This window comes from Squalius cephalus, assembly GCF_949319135.1.
Source record: "Squalius cephalus genome assembly, chromosome: 14".
Classification (NCBI taxonomy): Eukaryota; Metazoa; Chordata; class Actinopteri; order Cypriniformes; family Leuciscidae; genus Squalius; species Squalius cephalus.
The window spans coordinates 32184389-32205842 of NC_137135.1; the positions used below are offsets into that span (position 1 = coordinate 32184389).

At 36.3% G+C, this 21454-nt stretch overlaps 3 protein-coding genes across 5 annotated transcripts in view; 2 read left to right on the forward strand and 1 right to left on the reverse strand.

Moving 5' to 3' along the window:
• tlx2 (T cell leukemia homeobox 2) overlaps nucleotides 1-13726 on the forward strand; it is a gene marked incomplete at its 3' end in the record, with an annotated part of 145494 nt that extends 131768 nt beyond the window's left edge. Inside the window, exon 5 of the transcript XR_013823557.1 lies at nucleotides 13712-13726. The remainder of the gene's footprint in view (nucleotides 1-13711) is intronic.
• On the forward strand, nucleotides 4563-9366 carry pcgf1 (polycomb group ring finger 1). 3 transcript variants are annotated; one of them, XM_079893484.1, is made up of 9 exons: nucleotides 4563-4766; nucleotides 6368-6473; nucleotides 6606-6758; nucleotides 6850-6921; nucleotides 7011-7116; nucleotides 7748-7790; nucleotides 7920-8003; nucleotides 8634-8714; nucleotides 9194-9333. In XM_079893484.1, the coding sequence occupies exons 1-9, from the start codon at nucleotides 4578-4580 to the stop codon at nucleotides 9242-9244; spliced, it is 885 nt and encodes a 294-aa protein (XP_079749610.1). In that variant the 5' UTR covers nucleotides 4563-4577; the 3' UTR covers nucleotides 9245-9333. The 3 variants fall into 3 exon arrangements, with proteins under 3 accessions (XP_079749610.1, XP_079749611.1, XP_079749612.1); XM_079893485.1 differs by having other exon boundaries at nucleotides 4661-4766; nucleotides 7917-8003; nucleotides 9194-9366; XM_079893486.1 differs by lacking the exon at nucleotides 4563-4766 and adding an exon at nucleotides 4778-4913 and having other exon boundaries at nucleotides 7917-8003.
• Nucleotides 12336-21236, reverse strand: lbx2 (ladybird homeobox 2). The gene is made up of 3 exons (XM_079893211.1): nucleotides 21203-21236; nucleotides 14806-15622; nucleotides 12336-13359 (listed from the first exon to the last, which is right to left on the reverse strand). The coding sequence occupies exons 2-3, from the start codon at nucleotides 15131-15133 to the stop codon at nucleotides 12914-12916; spliced, it is 774 nt and encodes a 257-aa protein (XP_079749337.1). The 5' UTR covers nucleotides 15134-15622; nucleotides 21203-21236; the 3' UTR covers nucleotides 12336-12913.
• Between the last annotated feature and the right edge of the window lie 218 nt (nucleotides 21237-21454).

A 21454-nucleotide genomic window follows, 5' to 3' on the forward strand; every position in this document is an offset into this window, starting at 1 on the left:
AATTGTAAGTAAGAATACCATCTAGCCTACCTCAGAATTACTATGACTAATATTAATAAAAGCAATAAGCTATATCAATGTAACTCACAGCCTTGAGAGGCCTTTATAAAATAATAAAATCTATAAAAACAGTATTTCAGTAAATTGTTGGATTTATTAACAATAATATTAATAAAAATAATTCTTCCACCAAATAATATAGTTAATAGTTTTGATGCATCACTGTAGAATTCAAATGATGTGCAGTCACAGGTATGTGCATATTGTATTATGTTACAGCGCTTTAAACACGGCTTGACTGATCCGAATTTTAACAATCTGTTTTATAAAAAGAAATGACAATAAAATGATCCCGAACTACCCCCTCTTCTTCCCGTAAGAGTCTTTGTGTTTTGAGCTGTCGTCAGCGTCCTGGCAGCTGATCAGGGCTCTTGGAGGGGGTTATCTTCATTAGCTTGCCACTTGGCAGCTAATTGCTGGAGCAGGCGAAAACAAAAAGCTCGGTGTCCGTCCCTACATGCTCTGATTGCTCTGGGACAGGGGGAGGCAAAAGTCTGTGCGCCCCAAACAGAGAGCCTCACTTTGGCATGACTTGGCAGGCGAGGCTCCTCCCCTGTATGGATGTTTGTTTGATTGTTTTTGGAGCTTTAGGTGAACAGGTCTAGGCCGGGGGAACTGAATTCAGCATGCTGTCTTTCCCTTTTCTTTTATCTCGTTTTTTTTTTTTTTTTTTTTTTTTTGCCTACAGGAGACATACTCAATCCCTTAATTCAAGGAGGAAATAGCATCTCAGAAAAGTGTTGTGGAATCCCTTCGAAATAGACAGTTAATTAATTTTGGGCTAAGACCATTTGTTCTAATTCTAATCAAATGAAAATAGCAAATACAGAACCAATTTGTTTTGATAAAGCTCCACTGGTTACATATCTTCAGTCATGCTGCATGAGTTTTTTACACATCTCAGCAGTGAAGAAAATAAAGCAGCTTTTTAATGAATCAATGAGATGGATTGTTTCCACTTATCAAGATATGGCTTCAATTCAGGGTAAAAGCAGTCGGCAATTGTAATTGCTTTAGTAAAACATGTTCTTGTTCTTCTCCCTCACATGAATGAATCTCAACAAGAAACAGATTGTATCACCCTGTGATTTTAGTGACATGTTTTCATTAAAACTTCTGTAACATCCCTCTCGTATCTCTCTCTGCACTGAACTCTATCCAATGGAAATTACTCCAGTTATTGGACATTAGTTTACCTTATCTTCTTCACTTTGATAGCCTTTGGCTGACAGGTGAAACAATCAGATTGTTATTTTATTTTAGATACTAGGGAGAGAAGCTGGAAGGATTTGATATGTGTCTAGACAAAAGGCAACAAGAGAAGGTCTTACTGTCCACAAACCATCTGAGATAAGGCGAAGAAATAAATGCCACTGTGTGCCAAAGGGTTCAGCATTTCTTTCTCTTCTCTTTGATGCGTTCAGCTATCTTCAGAGCTTGTGGTTGTGTTCTGTCCGCCCCAAAGGCGTGATTTGTATGTGGAGTCAGGTGCTGTCACTCAGATGTGCAGTGACCCCATCAGATGTCTATGTTAAAACAAAACACAGCTTCACAGTTCAGACTTGCAGTGTTAAAAATTCATATGGATTTCTACAGTTACTGCTGAGTTAAACACTGCTTCATTCAGGTTCGCAATGACAGTCAATATTAGACTTTTGTGTAAAGTACACATCGAGTCCAAACAGGTGAAAACAGGATTAATTGTAATGGGTTTTGACAGGTAAGACAAAATAGACCACCTATGAGACAGTATTAGTTAAAATCAAGAAAATCAATGCACATAAAGACGCTTTGTTCTAAGCCATTGTTTTATTATAATAAGAAGAAGTAAGAAATGCTGTACTTTTTCACCAATTGTAAAATTAATATTTCTGTGTGCAGTCCAACTATCTACAAATTTATTTTCTCAAGCCAATGTTGTACTTGTATATCTCCAATCAATTTAAACTACAAAGCCATGATTATCAGACATTGTGTGGTAAAAATGAACTCTTTCTGAAGATTTTTAAGAAACACTGCTGCAGCACATTTAGAGATACATTTGAATTGGAAACAATAACGATGAATTTGCATTTGCTAAATTCCAGAAGTCATGAAAAAGAGCAGAAACCAGACTTTGGACTGCAGAACAAGTGCGGGCTGTTCACTTGTTTCTGAAGCATTAAAAGGAATCCCTGATCACGACATTCAAGTAAGTATAGGGACATCTAGCGGTCACGTTGCAACATTACACTTTTTGAGTGTATCCAATACGTTCTTGGTTAAATAATGTACAAATTAAGCCCTATAGACAGTATATGTGGCATCCTGTCGATTAAAATCGTAACGGTTTAATTGTTCACAAATAATAATAATAATAATAAAATGCTGTGAGGGTTATGGTCCATTCAAGAGGTCAGTATAACAGTTAACTGTCACAAAACATGTTTTCCAGAGTTCTTGGCACCAAAAAGTGTTTTGGAAAGACACAATTTTAATGTTGTATACTTGTATTCATATCAACTGAATGATCAATCAGGTAGCCTATACAACAGTAGGCCTACAACCAAATTGAACAGACTGTAGGCCTACACGACGTGCAGTATATGTCTATACCTCACATCTTTGTTTTCATTCTCGAAACATTAAATATGGCAAGCTAAACATTTGTACAAAGGCCTACATGGAAAATTCATTTAAATGTGAATCTACTTAAAAAAAAAATTGTTCAAATAAAATGGAAATTAGACATACACAATTGTTTGTGGCATTCGAATAAAATAATTATTCTCATTCAAAAAGTAAAGGTAAAAAAAGATATAGCCTAAGGTTTAAATAGGCTGCTATGTTTCTGAGAGTATGGTGGTTGGTTTACATTTCAGCCTTAGTGAGAGAAAAATAAAAGCAAATTATGTCTGAAGGTCTCAGGATGGAGATATAAGCAGGTTTGAGTTAGAATTCTATTCTATTCTGTTATATTCTATTCGTAACCACCATTGACACGTCAAAAAGTGGTTGATCAATATGGGGTCGACAGATTCTTAAATTTATATTGTTTGCCCCCTCTAATCTTAAACATTTTATCCATGTTCTATTCTATTCTGTTCTATTCTATTCTATTCCGTTTGAGTTTGTAGGTAATAGTCCAGTCATTTTAAGCCAAAATGGGGGTCAACCTTGAACAAATTGCAACAGAAGCAAACTCAACTGATTTTGTATCCTCAATATGTCCCGAGTAAGGAAAAAAAAGTCCCGAAGAATCCCATTAGGGGAAAGTTTAGAAAAAGACCCAAATATAGCCTATGCATACGCCTATTCATTATTTTTCTTACGTGAATTCAGATCTAAACATTGGGTATAGCCAGGTGAAAAGGTCTTGTTGAATCTTGTTGACATATAACAGTAAAATACTTGATGTTAAGGTCTGAATGTGACCCATTTAGGCTACCCATGAACATTAATACATAGAGGCAGGAAGAAGTACTTTAGAAACCAGCCTTTATTAATTTTTAAGAGATTGGGTTTGGGGCTGGGTCCGTGGGACTGTTTCTGGGGGACGAGTTTGAGGGAAGAACAGAAGACAATGATAAGGAGAATGCAGAAGACAAAAGGTAAGTAAAATAAAAAGTGAATCCCCAGAAACAGTCCCACGGACCCAGCCCCAAACCCCATCTCTGCAATAATAATTAATAAAGGCTGGTTTCTAAAGTACTTCTTCCTGCCTCTATTAATGTTCATGGGTAGCCTAAATGGGTTCCATTCAGACCTTAACATTAAGTATTTTACTGTCATGTGTCAACAAGATTCAACAAGACATTTTCTCCTGGCAAGACCCAATGTTTAGATCTGTTGTGGTATTTATACAAATTAGCACATACATAATTAGATTATGCACCATTTGTCCATGTTAACAAACAATTTAAAAAAACTTGTAATACAATTTTTGTTTGTCTTGATGTAAGTGATCAACTCAGTAATTTTCATGGTGATATCTAAAGGTTAATATTTTTACCCTATTCACGTAAGAAAAATAATGAATAGGCGTATAGGCTATATTTGGGTCTTTTTCGAAACTTTCCCCTAATTGGAATCTTCGGGACTTTTTTTTCATTACTCAGGACATATTGAGAATACAAAATCAGTTGAGTTTGCTTCTGTTGCAATTTGTTCAACCTTTTTTCATAAAATGACTGGACTATAATGGCCTTATGAAAATTAACAATGGTTTTACTACAAATAATAATAAAAAACAAACAAACATTGTTTCAAGTTAAACCAAAACTAGTTTAACCATGGTTTTGAAATACTAAGCATATTTTAGTAGCGGTTTTTGTAGTAAAACTGTTTTACAAATGGCAATCAATCTACTTCTACTTTAATAAAACCATGGTTCATTTTTATAAGGGATGATCCTGTCACATATCTCTCTCATAGATAAATAGAGTTAAAGAGTCAAACGCATATGATGTGAAGACTATACTCTGACGGGCTGCTTTAGAATGCTGTTTGCACACACCCAATGATAATATCAATGTAGGATGGAAATGAGTGTGTGTGTAAAAACCAGCATGTCCCCCCGCCTCTCAGCAACCGAACTCACCCACTCTCCCGTTACCCGGAAGTATGCAGAATTCCCAAAGATGGCGGAACAAGGTCCGATGGCGATAGCTATGCGGCTAAGAAATCAGCTGCAGAACGTCTACAAGCTCGACCCTTTAAGGAACGAGGTGAGTGAAAGGGGCGATAAACGTTTCTGCGCCCGTCTTTCGCCGCGTGCTTCCCGCGCTTACTATAAACGCGCGTGAGAGGGGCGTTCTGTGTGGCGCGAAAGCCGAGAGATGGAGCGCGAGACTGTGCTGCGTGTCTGCGCAGGCGTGAGTGTTGCGAAGAATCAATCCACTGTGTCTAGCCGCGGTTGTGTTTTTGTTCTCCGTGGCGTTGGTTTTCTTGTCAAATCCGTCTCAGTCGAATCCCCTCTGCCTTTTAGTTTTTTCCCATCTACAAAATTCAATACACGAATAAAAAGGGTTGTTTGTGCGCTCCTAACGAATATAGCGGTGGTGGTTGACGTCGCGTGCTGAGCTGTGATATCCCACATGATTATTGATGCGCGTTGGCCCAGACGAGTGAACAAGTGCATCGTTATGATCTGCTTCAGCATGCATTTTCGGCAGCACATGTCCGTGTTGAACATAAGTGACAGAAAATGTATTTGTACTTTTGAATTAATGGGACGTAATGTGACACCTAAGGTGCATATGCGGGACATGCCGTTTTCTTCTTACCTCAACATCGAGTCCTTGTTGAATTCAGTGGCTTGAAGTCCAGGCAATGATTGATATTAAACTAGTAGTACTCGCTTAGACTATACTCTGGTTTATTTAGCCGGTCGCAGGCTCGCTTGTTTACAAATGAGTCTGACAACTGACTCGCTGAAAAGTGAAAAGTGCGCGCTTTGCCGCACTACATAAAGGAGCGCGCATGTAAATAGTTGTACACAACACATTTTACTTCATTTCAGAAAAGCACGTGATGTAAAAATACATAAATATATTCTTTTTTATTTAACATCGACTAGAAATTTTTAATTTTCTCAATTTTTAATCACGTTTGGCATCTCTAGTTTGCCTTCGTTTTAAATAATAATTGATAATAATTAATAAGAGGTCCTAAAAACGGCATAATTATAGATTACAATTTTGATTCAAGTAGTTTCAATTAAATTTCAGCATGTCAAAATGCAGGACACTGCTGACACTTGATTCAGTGTCAGCTATCTATATGTGTAAATAGAAAGTATAGAATAGATATGTTTTTTCCCCCCTAGTCACCTAATTTATTGAAACTGACCCTTGGCATATATGATGTTGACAGATGGGAACGCCATGGATAAAATGTGTTATGTATATGTTTTAACGTGAGACACTCTTTGATTTCAATATTGTACTGTATATGCATTCAAGGACTGCCCTAAAACCACCTTACATAGATAGTTCACCCAAAAGTGAAAATCTTGTCATCATTTACTCACCCTCATGTTGTTCCAAACCTGTAATGAGTTTCTTCTGTTGAACACAAAAGAAGGTATTTTAAAGAATGTTTGTAATCAGACAGTTGATGGCACCCATTGGCAACCATAGTATTTTTTTTTACCTACTATGGAAGTCAATGGGTGCCATCAACTGTCTGGTAAGTAATGACATAATTTTCATTTTTGGGTGAACTATCCCTTTTAATGTCAAAGGCTGGTGTTTTTACGTAAATTCAGAATGTCACGTATCTCAAATACGTCCCTGCATGACATGTTTTCCCTTGTTTGGTACCACAGGAAGAAGTTAAAATAAAGATAAAGGACCTAAATGAACACATCGTTTGCTACCTCTGCGCAGGATACTTTATCGACGCAACCACCATCACAGAATGTCTCCATACGTGTAAGTGTTGTGTACTTCATCTCTCTCCTAATAACACTTCCAAATGACTTAAAGCAGACAACTTCACAATTACTATATGCTGATGAAATCCACAAGCTACTTTGTTGTACTGAATACTTACTCTCTCCACAGTCTGTAAGAGTTGCATTGTGAAGTATCTCCAGACCAGCAAATATTGTCCGATGTGTAACATCAAAATCCACGAAACGCAGCCCCTGCTGAATCTAAAGCTGGACAGAGTCATGCAAGACATTGTCTACAAACTAGTCCCGGGTCTACAAGAGAGTAAGTACAGTGCACAGGATCATTTGAACTTGAGTGTCAGTTTTTGTGACTCCTGGTCAGTCGTGGTTAAATGTCCATCTGATCTTCTCAGGCGAAGACAAGCGAATTAAAGAATTCTATCAGTCACGGGGTCTTGAACGCATCATACAGCCATCTGGAGAAGGTACGGGATTACATGTAGATAGATACTGCTGTTAATGTGTTTTTATTAAGATTGTTTTATTAAGAAGTGTGTTTGCGTTTTCCTTGTAGATTCAGTTCCAGATAACACAGGATTACCGTACACAAGCTTTGACCACTCCAAAGCTCACTTTTACAGATACGATGAGCAGGTTTCTCTATGTCTGGAAAGGCAAAGGTAAGACCGCAGTAAAGCTTATTATGTTTTTTTTGTTTTGTTTTTTGCAGTACTGTTTAAAGGTTTCGGGTTACCATAAGCTTATTTTTTTAGGAAATATATATGTTTATTCTGCATGGATGCATTAAATTGATTTAAATTGACAGTAAAGACATTTATAATGTTAGAAAAATCAATCAAACAGATGCTGTTCTTTTGAACTTTCTATTCATCAACGACTCCTGAAAGAAATGTATCACCTTTTCCACAAAAAAATATGAAGCAGCATAACTGTTTTCAACATTGATGTTAATAATCAGAAATGTTTCTCTTGAGCATCAAATCATCATATTATAATGATTTCTGAAAGATCATGTGACACTGAAGACTGGAGTAATGATGCTGAAAATTCAGCTTTGATCACAGGAATAAATTACATTTTAAAACATATTCAAATAGTAAACAGCTATTTTAAATTGTAATAATATTTCACAATATTTCTGATTTTACTGTATATTATTTGATCAAATGATTTCAGCCTCAGTGAGCATAGACTTCTTGCAAAAACATAAAAAAAACAAAGAAACTAACTTTTGAACAGTGGTACTGAGTTCTAAAGCATCCTATCTTAATTTCATTTTGTTTTTTACAGCTCGTCATTTTCCGGGAAGGACAAAAATAAATTAACTCTACAGGTAAGACGACAGCCACAGAAGGAATATGATGTACCATGATTCACTCTCAAGAAAACCTTAACACTGGTTGTTTGTTACTATTAGAAGCGATGACAAATTAACTTATTTTAAGTTATGTTCCTGCAGCAGAAATTTGTACGTTGTTCAGTCAGGGCTGAAGTACGGCATCTGAGGAAAGTCTTATGTCATCGACTAAACGTGGAGAAACATCAGGTCTGACTCGCTTTTCTCTTTCTTCCCATGCTTTAAAGAGCCATTGCTTTTATACTTAGGACCAGAAAGTCATATTTTGTGGAATATTTTGCATCACCACCAGTTCTGTTTATATGCTATGAATTTATAATTTATTTACTTTTAAAGAAATAATGACTGTAATTTCAAAGCCAACTCTTTTGTTTTTGTCGCATCTGGTCTACTAATTTAATTAATCTATATGCAGTTGATCCCAGGTATAAAATTGTTTCAGTGTACTAAAATTATACATGATTCACTCATGTTGTGTTGATGAAGTCTAGCCTTAAGCTTACAGATGATTGGTCTGTTGTTAGCGAATGTGAACGTGACGTGCAGCTTCTTCGATGCTTCCAGACGCTGTATTAGACAAACAGACAACATTTGATTAATTATATAAATGGCATGTATGATTTGTATAGCCCAGTTAGGAGAATTTGTTATTCAATCCCATAATAGATAGAATCAATGTTCGAATTGAACGACCAAAACATCTATCTCTCTAACTTGAAGCAGAGATAGATTTTTAACTAAACCTCTGATTGTTTTTCTTTTCCACCCTCCTGCTCTGTTTTCTTCTCTCCTCATCGTGTGCTCTTTGTTGCGCTACAGGTCCAGATGTTATTTAATAACGAATCTCTCCCAGATCACATGACCATGAAGCGTCTCTGGCTGTCTCACTGGTTTGGAAAGGTATTGTAGTCTCAAGCGTCTCCAGCTAATTTCATACCGCATTCTTTCACACCATCAGCACGTTTGCTTTCCCTTTAGAAGGGATCTTCATTTCTCTAGCACACTAGCGATTTACTGTGCTCCGGTTTACATCTTCTGAGGGGAATAGCAGCACAGGCAGAGATTTATAGGACTAGGAAAAGCCATATGCCTGATGTCGCCTTGTGGTCTGAAAAATGCAATAGAAGTGCTATTCTCCATATTGCTTCATACTGGGTCTTGCTGCGGTTTGTCGGGCGTCAAAGTGTTGTGAGAATTTAGCACAAGTAATTCCATGCCTCATATGCTTTAAAGTGTGGCGGATGATGCTCTGTCAGCAATATCTGTTTAGTGTCAAAGTCGTTAGCCTGTCAACAAGATGATACTTAGCTTTTTTCATTTCAATCCTTTATTTCATGTTCTAACGCTTTCCTCTTTTTCTCTTGTCTCTCTCGTTTTAGGCACAACCGCTGGTACTCCATTATACTATAAAAGACAAAAGGACGAGATAGGATTATGTTAAAATATCAATTGGTGTAAATATTTTGTATTTCACATATTCTATTTTAATAGCTTTCTGTGCATATATACTTATTTTTTTGTTTTGTATTTTTGAAAATAAATTTTAAGTGGTAAAAAAATACTGAGTGCATTTTGTATTGTATGTTTGTGTCCTTTTCTTTTTTTAAATAAATGAAATTATTTAAGTGCAATTTAAATTATATATATATATATATATATATATATATATATATATATATATATATATATATATATATATATATATATGAGCATAAATGATGTCTAGCCTTGTTAAAGTCGAAATTAATGTTTGTATTTGTATGGACAGTGTGTTTAGAAGTCAGCCACTAGGGTGCAGTGTTGGTCTTCAAGAGAGCTCCACTAACACCAATCCCCTTCAGTCACCTCACAATGACTCTATTAGGATCATCTTCATCTCAAGGCATTTTTCATCTCAACAGTATGTTACATTATATGTAGCGCTATGAAGAGGCAATGAAAACCTCAGGCAGAATGTCTATTAGAAACGCAGGGAAAGCAATGCTGATGTAACAGTTGTGATAAGAAACGCTTTAAATGCTTGGTGAAACAAGGAAAACCTATAGGCTTATAAACACACACACTATTTGGAAATACATGGTTGTTGTAATAGGCAAAAGTAGGCTAAAATTAGGTAAAATGATTATTTACCAAATTACTATGTTGCCTCTGTGTCCACCAGTCTTTGTAGCCTATACAATGTCAGTATGCTTTTTTCTTTTTTTTTCTTCTTTTAAAAAAAAAAAAAATCTGTTGGCTATTTTTTTGTTGAATATATATATATATATATATATATATATATATATATATATATATATATATATATATTTTTTTTTTTTCCTGCATATATTTTCCTTACAACCAAATAGGCCTATATTTTACCATTATAAATGCATACAGATTTACAGTTAAAATAAAAAAAATACAAGCTTAATTTTGAGGGTCAATGAATAGTAGGCTAACGTATACTTTGTATCAATTTTTGTTTACTAATTGTAGTAGCCTATTTTAGTAAGACAATTTGTTTTTTGTTTTTTTCTCCCTCATGTGTAGTCTATTAAAGCATCTAGAATACAATCATTTTAGGCTTTAAACAACTCTGCAGTGAATTTTCAATTAAAGAAAACGAAATGTTTTTCGCAATTATTTTATTTTACATTAAATATTTACATAGGCTATATGTACGCATAGCCTATATATGACTTTAAAAAACGAAATCAATTAAATCAATGGACTACGTCACCGGTATAGGCCTCTAATGTAATTTCGACTATTTTTCGCGATTCGCTAAAATAGCCTATTAAAAAAAAAAAAAAAAAAAAAAAGACTCAAGGCTAAAAATGTTTGGTTTTATTTCGGGTTTTTTTCTTTTTTCTTCTGTAATAACAAATAATCTTAAGTAGCCTAGCCGATATTTTTAAAGAATCTAAAATATAGCATAATAATATTAATAATAATAATAATAGGCTAATAATATTAAATAGGCCTAACATTCAATACGGTGATATTGAAGTAGGCCTATTCTGTAAGCAAACTGCAACATTGTTGCTACTTAGGCTACATAGGTAAAGCGTTATTTTAATTGGTTTAGTTCTTCTTTTATATATTTTATATCAGACTTTAAATGAAAATAGAGTAAGAGTAATGATTTTACAATGTCTGTAACATATTACAAAAAAACAAACATGCGTTTCCATATCTGTCTGTGTAAATAACAACGTACTTTTACCGCCTTTTAATGAAATGTTGCACTATGTAGGCTAGCCAACAGATTTGATTTAAAAAAACATATATTTCTCTAAAATGAAACATGCTGCTCTATCATCCGAGGGTCCTTTCAGAGTGTTTAAAGCGCTTGTTTTCTCGAATATTTTCACACTGTGAAATCGTGGCTTTCAATAGTAAAAGTCCAAAGACATTTATATTCATATACCTTCGAATTCCAATCATCGCGATTCTCAGTTGGAACCCGAGGCATTTAGAGCTCTGAGAATGCGGCTCTCCACAATGCGCTCAGAAAAATCTGCTTGACTTTTCAACCCCAACTATTCCAAGCGATTAGGCCAATTGTACTTCCATCTTCTCGCTGCCCCAAAACTGCTGCCGTGATCTGCTCACAAACGGACACAAATGGGCCGAAAGAAATTCGCCAGACCAGGATGCATCAATCCTCCCCATTTCCACCGGCTTCCTATTGAGATTTATTCATTAGGAACCGCATGCAAATCATCTGCTATTCATGGGCGTTTTTAACACACGGGCACAGATGTGGGGCATTATTCGGGCTCGACCGACTGAAACTGTTAATGCGCACTCAAAGGCGGGTTAACCTAATCAATCATGTTGACTAGTTTGTGTTAGAGAAGATTCATAAACCATATGGCGCGAGGAGGAAAGCAAGCTTTATGTTGTCCTCGTGACAATGTGAGAGGGGGGAACCTTGTTCAAGTGTCCTAATTAAGCTGCAGGCACTTAACACACACACAAACACTCTTAACACACACAATGAACCGATGTGTAAAAGTGCTCTGCCTCTCTCAGCTGTTTAACTCCAGAGAGTGTGCCATTATTTGATGCATGACACTTTTACCTTATTACTCTGTAAAAATAATAAAAATAATAATAATGCCACTAAAATGTTAAACTTAAATTTAATTGCTGTCTTAAATTTTTAGATGGTGTTAAACTACTGTGAATTTAATTACAGATTAAGAAAATTGTTTTTAAAAAAGAGAGAGACTTATTTGTGATGAATGAAATGGATGGAGTTGTTGTTGTGGCATTATAATGAAAAATGTTTTTACAGTAAAAAAAAAAAAAAAAAAAAAAAAAAAGTGGATTTCCTATATCCACAAATTTATGCCAATTGTTATTTTATAATTCAGCTCAGCATACAATGCATGATTAAATTCTGACTCAAGGTAAGGAAACATTGTGAAATTACATATACCCTTTATTTACATAAATGAGGATTAAATAGAATGTTACAATAAATTTAACGAGTTAGATGCATCATAACTTGTTATATATATACACAACCTTGCCCTTGCATTGTTTTGGACATACATTTATTTATTTTTTTATTTTTTTGTTAAATAATGCCTGTAGGAATTGTGCCAGGGACTGATATATAATGTAAAACTTTGGGAAATGAGTCTTGACAATTACAATGTAGAATGAAGATTGAATAAATTTGCTTTGTGATTTTTTTTTTTTTTTTTATGTTCTGAAATTATTTATAAATATATAATTCTATTCAGCTGAGAATTTAATTGAAAATCACTTTTGGCATAGAGGTTCCACAGCGGTCATAAATGTGTGTTGAACGGTGTAAACAATTGCACACGTTTCCTTCGAAAATCGAGCTGAGAAATAAAGCTTAAAATGTACATACACATGTTGCAGTCTTGATACTGTACCATTTATCTCTAAGCATTTCTCAGATCTTATGAAAGCGTATTCCTTAAACCATGTCTTCGATCTGCACATCAGAACGTAGAGGTCCTTTCAATAAATTAAAAACAAGGGAGACAGAAACCTTCGCTTGCATTTCAAGTTCTTCCGCAGAGTCCGTGCAAAAGTTGTGAAAAATGCCCTTCTCTGAAAACAAGGGCCCGCTTTTAATCGTCCACCTCGATTTCCTCGTCCTCCTCGGAGAACTCGTCTGTGGTTTGGCCTCTGGACGAGGACGGGGACTGTGGAAAGGCCCTCGGGGAGAGGCTGGGAGAAATGGGCCCCGAGCCACCGTGAGGGTCTTCTATGTCCTCCATGGACACCAGTTTCTGCAGTGCCTGCGGAGGGATTTTCTTGAGAGACTCCACGTCCGCCTTCATCTCCTCCAGGTCTCTCTTGAGCTTGGCCCGTCGGTTCTGGAACCAGGTGATGACCTGCGCGTTGGTCAGACCCAGCTGCTGTGCGATCTGGTCTCTGTCGGCCGGTGACAGGTATTTCTGGTACAAAAAGCGCTTTTCCAGCTCGTAGATCTGGTGGTTTGTGAAGGCTGTGCGGGACTTCCGTCGTTTTTTGGAGGCCTGTCTTTGGCCGAAGCCGTTGAGATGTTCGCGACCTTTAAATGGAAAGAAAGGAGAGTTGATTTCCAGGAATAACGCAGGCGACCATGTGTGAGGACCACTGGGTCACAATTCAGAATAACTTTCTTTAGTAAATCATTCCCAAACATTATAAAGCTAATGCCTATTCAGTAATGCATGTAAATCGAAATAGACAAATACATGAAGTTTCATTTCCCATTTTGAAAGCATTATTTGGAAGCACTCCAATGGTCCTATTTTTGGCTGTATATTATATCTGTATCTTGCTTCTCAGGAGATTAAAAAGTATTTATTGCAACATTAGAGGTTCACTTTAGATCAGTGTTTTGGTTTCTAGGATCTTTAAAGGACCAGAACAGACTGTAGATTATTTTTCCCCCCTTGTAAAACTTTAAAAGGTTCTTCTGTGGAATTAAGCTGCACAATCCTGTTTGGTTCAAATTAGAACCTTTATTTTTAAGAGTGTACACATGTTGTGTTATGCGATAGGCCGCAGTTGTTCATTCCAGCTGCATAACAGCTGTTCTTGAAAAGAGTGGGAGAAACTTTCCAAAACATCTGAACTTTTGATTGCCAAGTAAATTCGAAATATTTGATGTGTTAATCAAGCAGCCTATCACGCCACAGAACTGGCCTCAGTCCTATTACAGATGACCTTAACCATTAGTGTGACCCACCAAGACAGTTCTGCAATGTCAACACGAACGTCATTTTCTGTAAATATGTCAAGTGAACATTAGCATTCTTGTAAAGTTAGCTTGTTTTCCATCATATTAGGCTACATTTCTGAAAACAAAGGTTTTGGAACATTTTAAGAGCTACAAAAACCTAGGCTATAGTTCTGTAGAAAACCGTAATTTACTGGAATTTTAAACTATCATGAAACCAGTCTAATGATCAGACAAACCATTTTGATCGCCAAAGAAACAGAGAGAAACTCTATATAATGAAAATTATTCTTGATAAGAATAGTTTTGTTTTTGTTTTTTTGCTTGACTATCGAAGAACCTTTTCAATTTTAGGGGGATATAGATGAAATTCCTGAAATACTGACAGTTACACTCGAGGAATCGCTAAAGACATTTAGCTCAGGAAAAAAAATAATCTAATTTATTATCTGAAAATGTGTATAACCAAATAATAATAATAATAATATGCGGGAGAAAACAAGTTGGTAATCAATGAACCTAAAAAAAAATCAATCGTTTTGACTAAAAAGTATATTTTTGTTATTTATTGATTTTGCATATGCTTATAAAAATAAGCATTGGATATCAGTTGTAAAATGCACATATAATAGCTTACTGCTAAACAATAACACTTCTAAAAGTACACCTCCATTTGCGCATTTGAAACTCGTGCATTTATTCGTAAACACAATCTGAATTCACAAGTATAAATCTCGCTCTCTCTCTCTCTCTCTCTCTCTCTCTATATAAAAAAAGGACAAAACATTTTACCTTCTGCAGCTTGTATAACGTTGACTTCCAGACCCTTAAATGTTTTGCTCGCCAGCTCCTCCAGAGCGCATAACGGCGAGGACGGAGCGCTGATCCCGTTCCGAGACGCACTCGAGCCGGTCACTTTCTCCAGCACCCGCGGAGGGCACAGACTACCGACGGACTTCTTGACGGACGGTTTATTTAAGATATCCTCAATGCTGAAAGGGGTGAGAGGCTTGTTGGAGTTGGCCGGAGGTGGGAGTTGGTCCAAGGGACCCCGCCGCCTCTCCTCGCCGCTGGACTGCAAAACGGAGCCTGCCTTCATGTCTTTAGAGCTGGAGGTCATCTCAGTCCCAAGAAACTATTTCGAATAGAAGTCACCTAGCTCGTTCAAACTTGTTTATGCATACAAAAGCCTTGTCTATTCCTCTCTTTAAACGTTCTTCCTCACTCTGAAGTGGCTCTCCAAAAGCACCATGCTTCAGGAGTCACGGGCACCCGAACTTTAGTCCTCATATGCGGCTCCAGTGTTCTCTGAGCTGCTCCATGAGGATCTTCACCATAGCCGTGTCCGAAGGAGGCTCAAAACAGCAAGCAACCGCTAACTAGTTCTTGTTGATTGCTTTTGTGAAGTTCAATTAGAGAAACACTACACTACTTGCTGACCCGCTGCTCTGTCTTAAAGGGCCAGACCACAATAATGAATTGGACCGAGAATAGGAGGAGTTTCCCCCTGAAGTTTAAAGAGAGGGGAGATGGCTCGGTATGTTTATGCATCTGTTGATGCATCCCACTCCCACTTAGGGCAAACCACGTGCTCCACGCGTATACCTGCCTGAAAAGGGAGAGTGTGTGTGTGCTCATTAACACCAACACTAGCATTCCGTTTTTATGTGAATGTGCTTTCGAATCTATATTCAGTTTAATAATAAAAACGTATTGTGCAAAATAAAAATAAACAAATAAAACAAAATAAGCATTCAACAAGACATTGATGAACATTAAGAATTAATAGGCCTGTTTAAGACATTCAAGAGTTGTCCATGTGGGAACAACTCGCTAATTACTGAGATATGGATGTGATTATTGCTGTTTTGGAGGCTATTATGACAGCATAATTCCCTCACACCTCGTGTATAGCTGTCATCAGAACACATGAGATCAGAATGCAATGTGATCGTTTCAGTCCAATAAAAATGATTTCTATAGATTGGGTTAGGGGGTTAGGGTTAGGGTTATTTTACCCTAAAACAAACTGCATATACTATGTTATATATACTACTATGTTATGTCATGCCAATTTTAACGGTGTTGATCTTTCCAAAGCACCGACATTTTTATAAGCAGTTAAGCCTTTAAAACAGGCTACATGCATTTTGCTGGTGGACATTTTATAATTATTTTTAATGTAGCACAAGTATTGCAAAGGCACACTATCATGCGTAAGCAGGATATTGACCAAGTGGTTTGTTGTAAAGGTTGTTTTTATAGGATTTCCTATACACAAAATATTTCAGTAATATCTCATTCAGCACGGCAGTCCCATTCTATGAATCTGTGAAAGTGCACGTGGGTGAAGGGGAGAAAGCGGCAGTGTTGCTCTGACACGCGCAGCCTCGGACAGGGTTTCAGATGATGCTCGTGGGACACTGGAGAAACGCAGCGCGCCTGCTATGAAGATGCAGGTAAGAAGAAATCGACTTCTTGATTCAAAACACTAAATAGAAGATTTAAGACAACAATAAATTGAAGAAAGAAATGACTAATGTAATGATACTTGAACTGAAGAAACGAATCAACAGAATAAAACATATTTTTTCCCACTTATTCTGCACCGCACTTCGTGTTTTCTTTGTGCTGTAGGCTATATTGCATTTATTATGCGAGATATTTATTTAAAATCTCGTTTCAGCTTGCTTTTTAACAAAATACAGATATTTCCCCTACACACAATTTTATCTTATACACATGTAATACATGTTTATATAAAGCCTATACAAAGGCTAATATTAATTCATAAAGTTTTTATTTTTATGATCTGCTCAAAAAATATTTTTAAAAAGCATGCACTGAACTCTTCAGTGTTATTGCTTTTGATTTATTTTATTTTTGTTTATTGTTTAAAATTAACATTATTACTAACTGTGTTGTGTATGTGTGTGTTTATTGTTTAAAATTAACATTAGCATTAACTGTGTTGTATATATATATATATATATATATATATATATATATATATATATATATATATATATATATATATATATACACATTTTCTCTTAAACCTTGCTGAGGCCTGTAGACTGGTGAATATTTTGGTGGTCTCCCCATAAATGTAAAACATTAGGCAATAAAACAAGTGGCGATGTTGACATCTGGTAATATTTAACAGGGTTTCAATAATCGATTAGGGTGATAGATGTCCTTCTTACACGAGTCATTGGCGATATATGGCCAGTTCGCGGGAATATCGCATTGTCCGTGCCAAGAGAACCATATGGTGACATCCGTACAGGGACTGGGACGAGCCAAACTCCTCACGAGCCGTAAAACAGCACGACATTCTATTAGTGCGGGGACAGACCGGACGACGTGGGCGACACGCAGCCAAACTCAATACAATATGTTATGACAAATAAGCAATGCATTGAACAAATGTATCCATACGGTAATGTCACACCTCCACAGCTTCAACACAATGCATTGATTTGTTTCATTTTAAATCATTTAATTTTTTGAAAGAAACAAACAGAATTTTCGAATAGCCTACACCTAAAGCTATTTTAAATTCCATTTAAGTGACATTTTATGTGACAACAATATGAATTCAAATATCAACAGAAATGTAATGAAAGAAAAATGATGCCATTACTGCCATTAAATATGCCATTACTGTCAAAAATTACAAATCATAATATAATAAGCAAAATGTTGTCTGGGTTGAAATTAGCAAGTGCTTGCATTAATAATAGCAATAATAATAATTATTATAATAATAATTATTTTTAATATTAATAGCACTTGTCGGGTTCAGATGTCCTTAACGAATTGGTCACCTCAGAATGCCAGGTCAGAGGAAAGCTGCTAAACCTACTAAACGATACATGGGTATTAATGTAATGTGGATGGATAGGATTTCTGATAGGGAGAATGATGCCCTTCAGCGCCAACAATAGCACATTCGCATTACAGAGAAACCGAAGCTGAACATGGTGTTACATTTCTCTCAAATGCGCGAGCATTATTAGTTCTAAAGATAATCCCGCCATCTCTCTTCTGCAAGCGGCGAGAGAGAGAGAGAGAGAGAGGATCCTGACGGTCTCAAGCGGAGCAGCGCTAATTCGAAAGGGTTTCTTCGGCCTAATTTAAACGTTAATTAGAAACAGAACACCTGACATCATCAATCATCAAGACTAAAGGGGGAGCAGGGTTTTATTTTCGCCCAGCCCGTCCCTGCGTCACTTCCCTCAGCATTGATACGCTCATGGAAGTGGCAGAGCTCTGGCTGCTGGAAACATTTATGGGGATAATGCTACTGTGCACGAGATTGCGTTAAACACATTTTCTGCAATGTAATATTATGCAACGATAGAACAAATGCACTGTAAAAAAAGTGTATTCGTGATTTATCACAACTTTTTTTCTTTTGTCAAATCAACTTAGATAATTAATGTGGTATATTAATGTCAGATAACATACTATTTTGAGTTTTTGATGGTTAAACCAATCACCTTTATCGTATTAGGTCAAATTTATAATTTCAATGAACTTAAAAATGTTAAGGCAATCAGGTAACTTACGTTTTTAAGTTAAAACCAATATATATATATATATATATATATATATATATATATATATATATATATATATATATATATATATATATATATATATATATATATTTACAGTGTAGAATTTAATTGAATAGAATTATATAATGGAAACATGATTCCATTTTAGAAAAAATGCAACTAGAAGAAAATTAAATAATTATATAATTCTATAGAAAATAAAATATTTTTTAGATTCATTTTCGACTTGATTATTTCGTGCAAACAAAAAAATTAAATGCAATATTATGCAATTCAATAAAAACGGTGATATGCAAATAATTAATTATTGTATATACTATTACAGATATAACACATCTAATATTAAAATAAGATTGATTTAATCTTGTAGAAAGCTAGTTTCTTTTTAGTTGTTTCTCCTTATTTTCTCTTGTTCAAGCTAAACGGACAACAAGTGAAGAATTTCAGAAACACGGAAATGTGTGATTCCTTATTTGATGTAATGTAAACATTCAGACATTTGAACAGCAGAAAAGACGTGAAATCTGAGCTGTTGACTGAGATATTAATTAGGCATTTCTCGTAAAATATCTCGCAATATCTCTGTCCTCAAATATCTGTATTGCACTTAAAGATAGTCTCGTTTCTGTTAACATTGCACCCCCCCCCCCCCCCCCCCCCCCCCCTCTCTCTCTCTCTCTCTCTCTCTCTCTCTCTCTCTCTCTCTCTCTCTCTCTCTCTCTCTCTCTCTCTCTCTCTCTCTCTCACCCAAACAGCTGTACTAACTACTATATAAACATGATACGGGGACATACGCATTAACGTGGAGCCAAGCGGTGACATTTGACTGTGATGAACCTATCGGGTGTTTTGTGAAATGAGGTGTTACTTTATTTCCAAAATACCCTCTTGGCACAGTTTGACCCCACGTAGGTACATAAATATGAAGAGATACGTTTTTTTTAAGGGATAGGGTCATTTAATAAAAAATTGTAGATTTATGGAAAACAAATCCTAAAATTGTTCTAAAACGTATAGAGGTTATGGGCTCGTGTCTATGAAGCTGTAAATCCACGCAGTGTGATTGACATGCACGTTCCTTCATTATGGGTATTTGAGCTGTAAACCAATCATGTGGACGTTTGGTTACTCTCAAAAACGGCCAGTACAAACTCTCATGAGTTATTAGGCCTCCAACCAGAATTTATGTAGCATGGGTTATTTTGACTAACACATTATTTTTATAATATATATATATATATATATATATATATATATATATATATATATATATATATATATATTCAAATGAAATCATAATAATATGTGCTGCTGCTTGTTGTTATAACTTTTTTTCTTTTGTCAAATCATCTTAGATAGCTAATCAATGTGGTTCAGATAGCATAGCCTATTTTGAGTTTCTGTTGATTAAACCAATCTCAATTTTAAGGCAACCCATTTTTTTTTAAGTTAAAGCAACATTTTAGTGTGTTATTGTAGTTTACCAAATAAATATGAGCCTATAATTATAAAACAATTTAATTTAATTAAACATTTTAGCCTGCATAAATTTAACTTAATTGGAAATCGGTAACTTAAGTGATGTGCCATAAAAACATTTCTGTTGCATTATTTAATTTATCATTCATCTTGGATTGGCTAATTTAAACTGAGGTTAAAATGTGTTGCAGAAACGCAGGACTATTGGTGGATGTAATGAGCTAATCGATGTAGTCATGAGTGTTAATTGTGTTTAATAATGCCATATCGATGAGTGTTTCTTGCGATTTGACAAGCTCAAGTCAATTAAGGAACAGTAAAATCGAAAATCCATTATGGTGAGGCGCATGCACATTTGATGGTCACAGGTTAATTGTGCGCGCGCGCGCGCAGTGAAGGTGTCCAAACAGCCCTCATTATTATTGAGGCACCGCTCTCTCTAAAAACAATATAATCAAAGCGTCAGAGTTGCCTGCTGTTTTACATCCCATGTTGCTTTTGATGGTGTCATGTTCAGCAGTGTTTAGTACCTGTTGATGTTTTCTCTTTCTGTGGATGACAAATGCCTCGGCTCCCCAAAGCGCACGCATCCTCCCCAACAGCCCCAAAGCCCGGACAAACGGACGCGCGGATCAAAGGCTCTGACCCCAGCAGAGCAGTGTTGCTCCCCTCCAGCGCGCCACTGGGGTCGGCTCGAGATCATAAAACGGGCCGTGAGGGGCACGACTCCTGGAGAGGATTATGGTGCTTTTCGCCACGAGTTCCGAAAAAGAGCAGCAAAGGTGTGAACAAGAGGAAATGGATTCGTCCGAACTGATAAACGCAGTTATTTGGATAGATCAGCAAGGCGTGGGAATTCGATGTAGGTCACTGCTCTACACAAAACAAAGGTGCAATAAATCAGTAACTTGTTTAAAACAAACGCACGGAGGTTTTTGTCAGCACGCATGGATTTGGACAAAACAAATATGTTAAATTATACATGCTACAATCTCCAAAATAATTTGATCGAATATACATCGAGACCGCGTCCATTAAAGCTATTTTTGCATGTCACATCCATTTTAACATAGGGACATTCTCATTCCCTCTCCGCTGAACCCTTCCACCCCCTCTCTCCTCACCTGAATGAACGGTTGACACCCCAACACACTTCACTGATGGACACGCGCAATTACGCACATCTGCGTCTGAGCGTCCAATGAGCAGAAGCCAAAACAGAGCCGCTGTGTGTTCCAGTCCATGGCACTGCCACTGTGCCACGCTGCCAGAGCCTCCGTGTGTGAAGACTCATTTGAGCTCGTTAAATTTACATCCCAGATTTGTTTTTATTCACGGAATAGATAAAACCTTTGAGGATTACACGTTTTGTAATT

Coding starts and splice junctions, on each gene's coding strand:
- pcgf1 (XM_079893484.1), top strand. CDS start 4,578: ATGGAAATGAGTGTGTGTGTAAAAACCAGCATGTCCCCCCGCCTCTCA. Junction 6,922..7,010: donor CATACAGCCATCTGGAGAAG/GTACGGGATTAC, acceptor TTTTCCTTGTAG/ATTCAGTTCCAGATAACACA. Junction 8,715..9,193: donor TGTCTCACTGGTTTGGAAAG/GTATTGTAGTCT, acceptor CTCTCGTTTTAG/GCACAACCGCTGGTACTCCA.
- lbx2 (XM_079893211.1), bottom strand. CDS start 15,133: ATGACCTCCAGCTCTAAAGACATGAAGGCAGGCTCCGTTTTGCAGTCC. Junction 13,360..14,805: donor CGTTATACAAGCTGCAGAAG/GTAAAATGTTTT, acceptor TTCCATTTAAAG/GTCGCGAACATCTCAACGGC.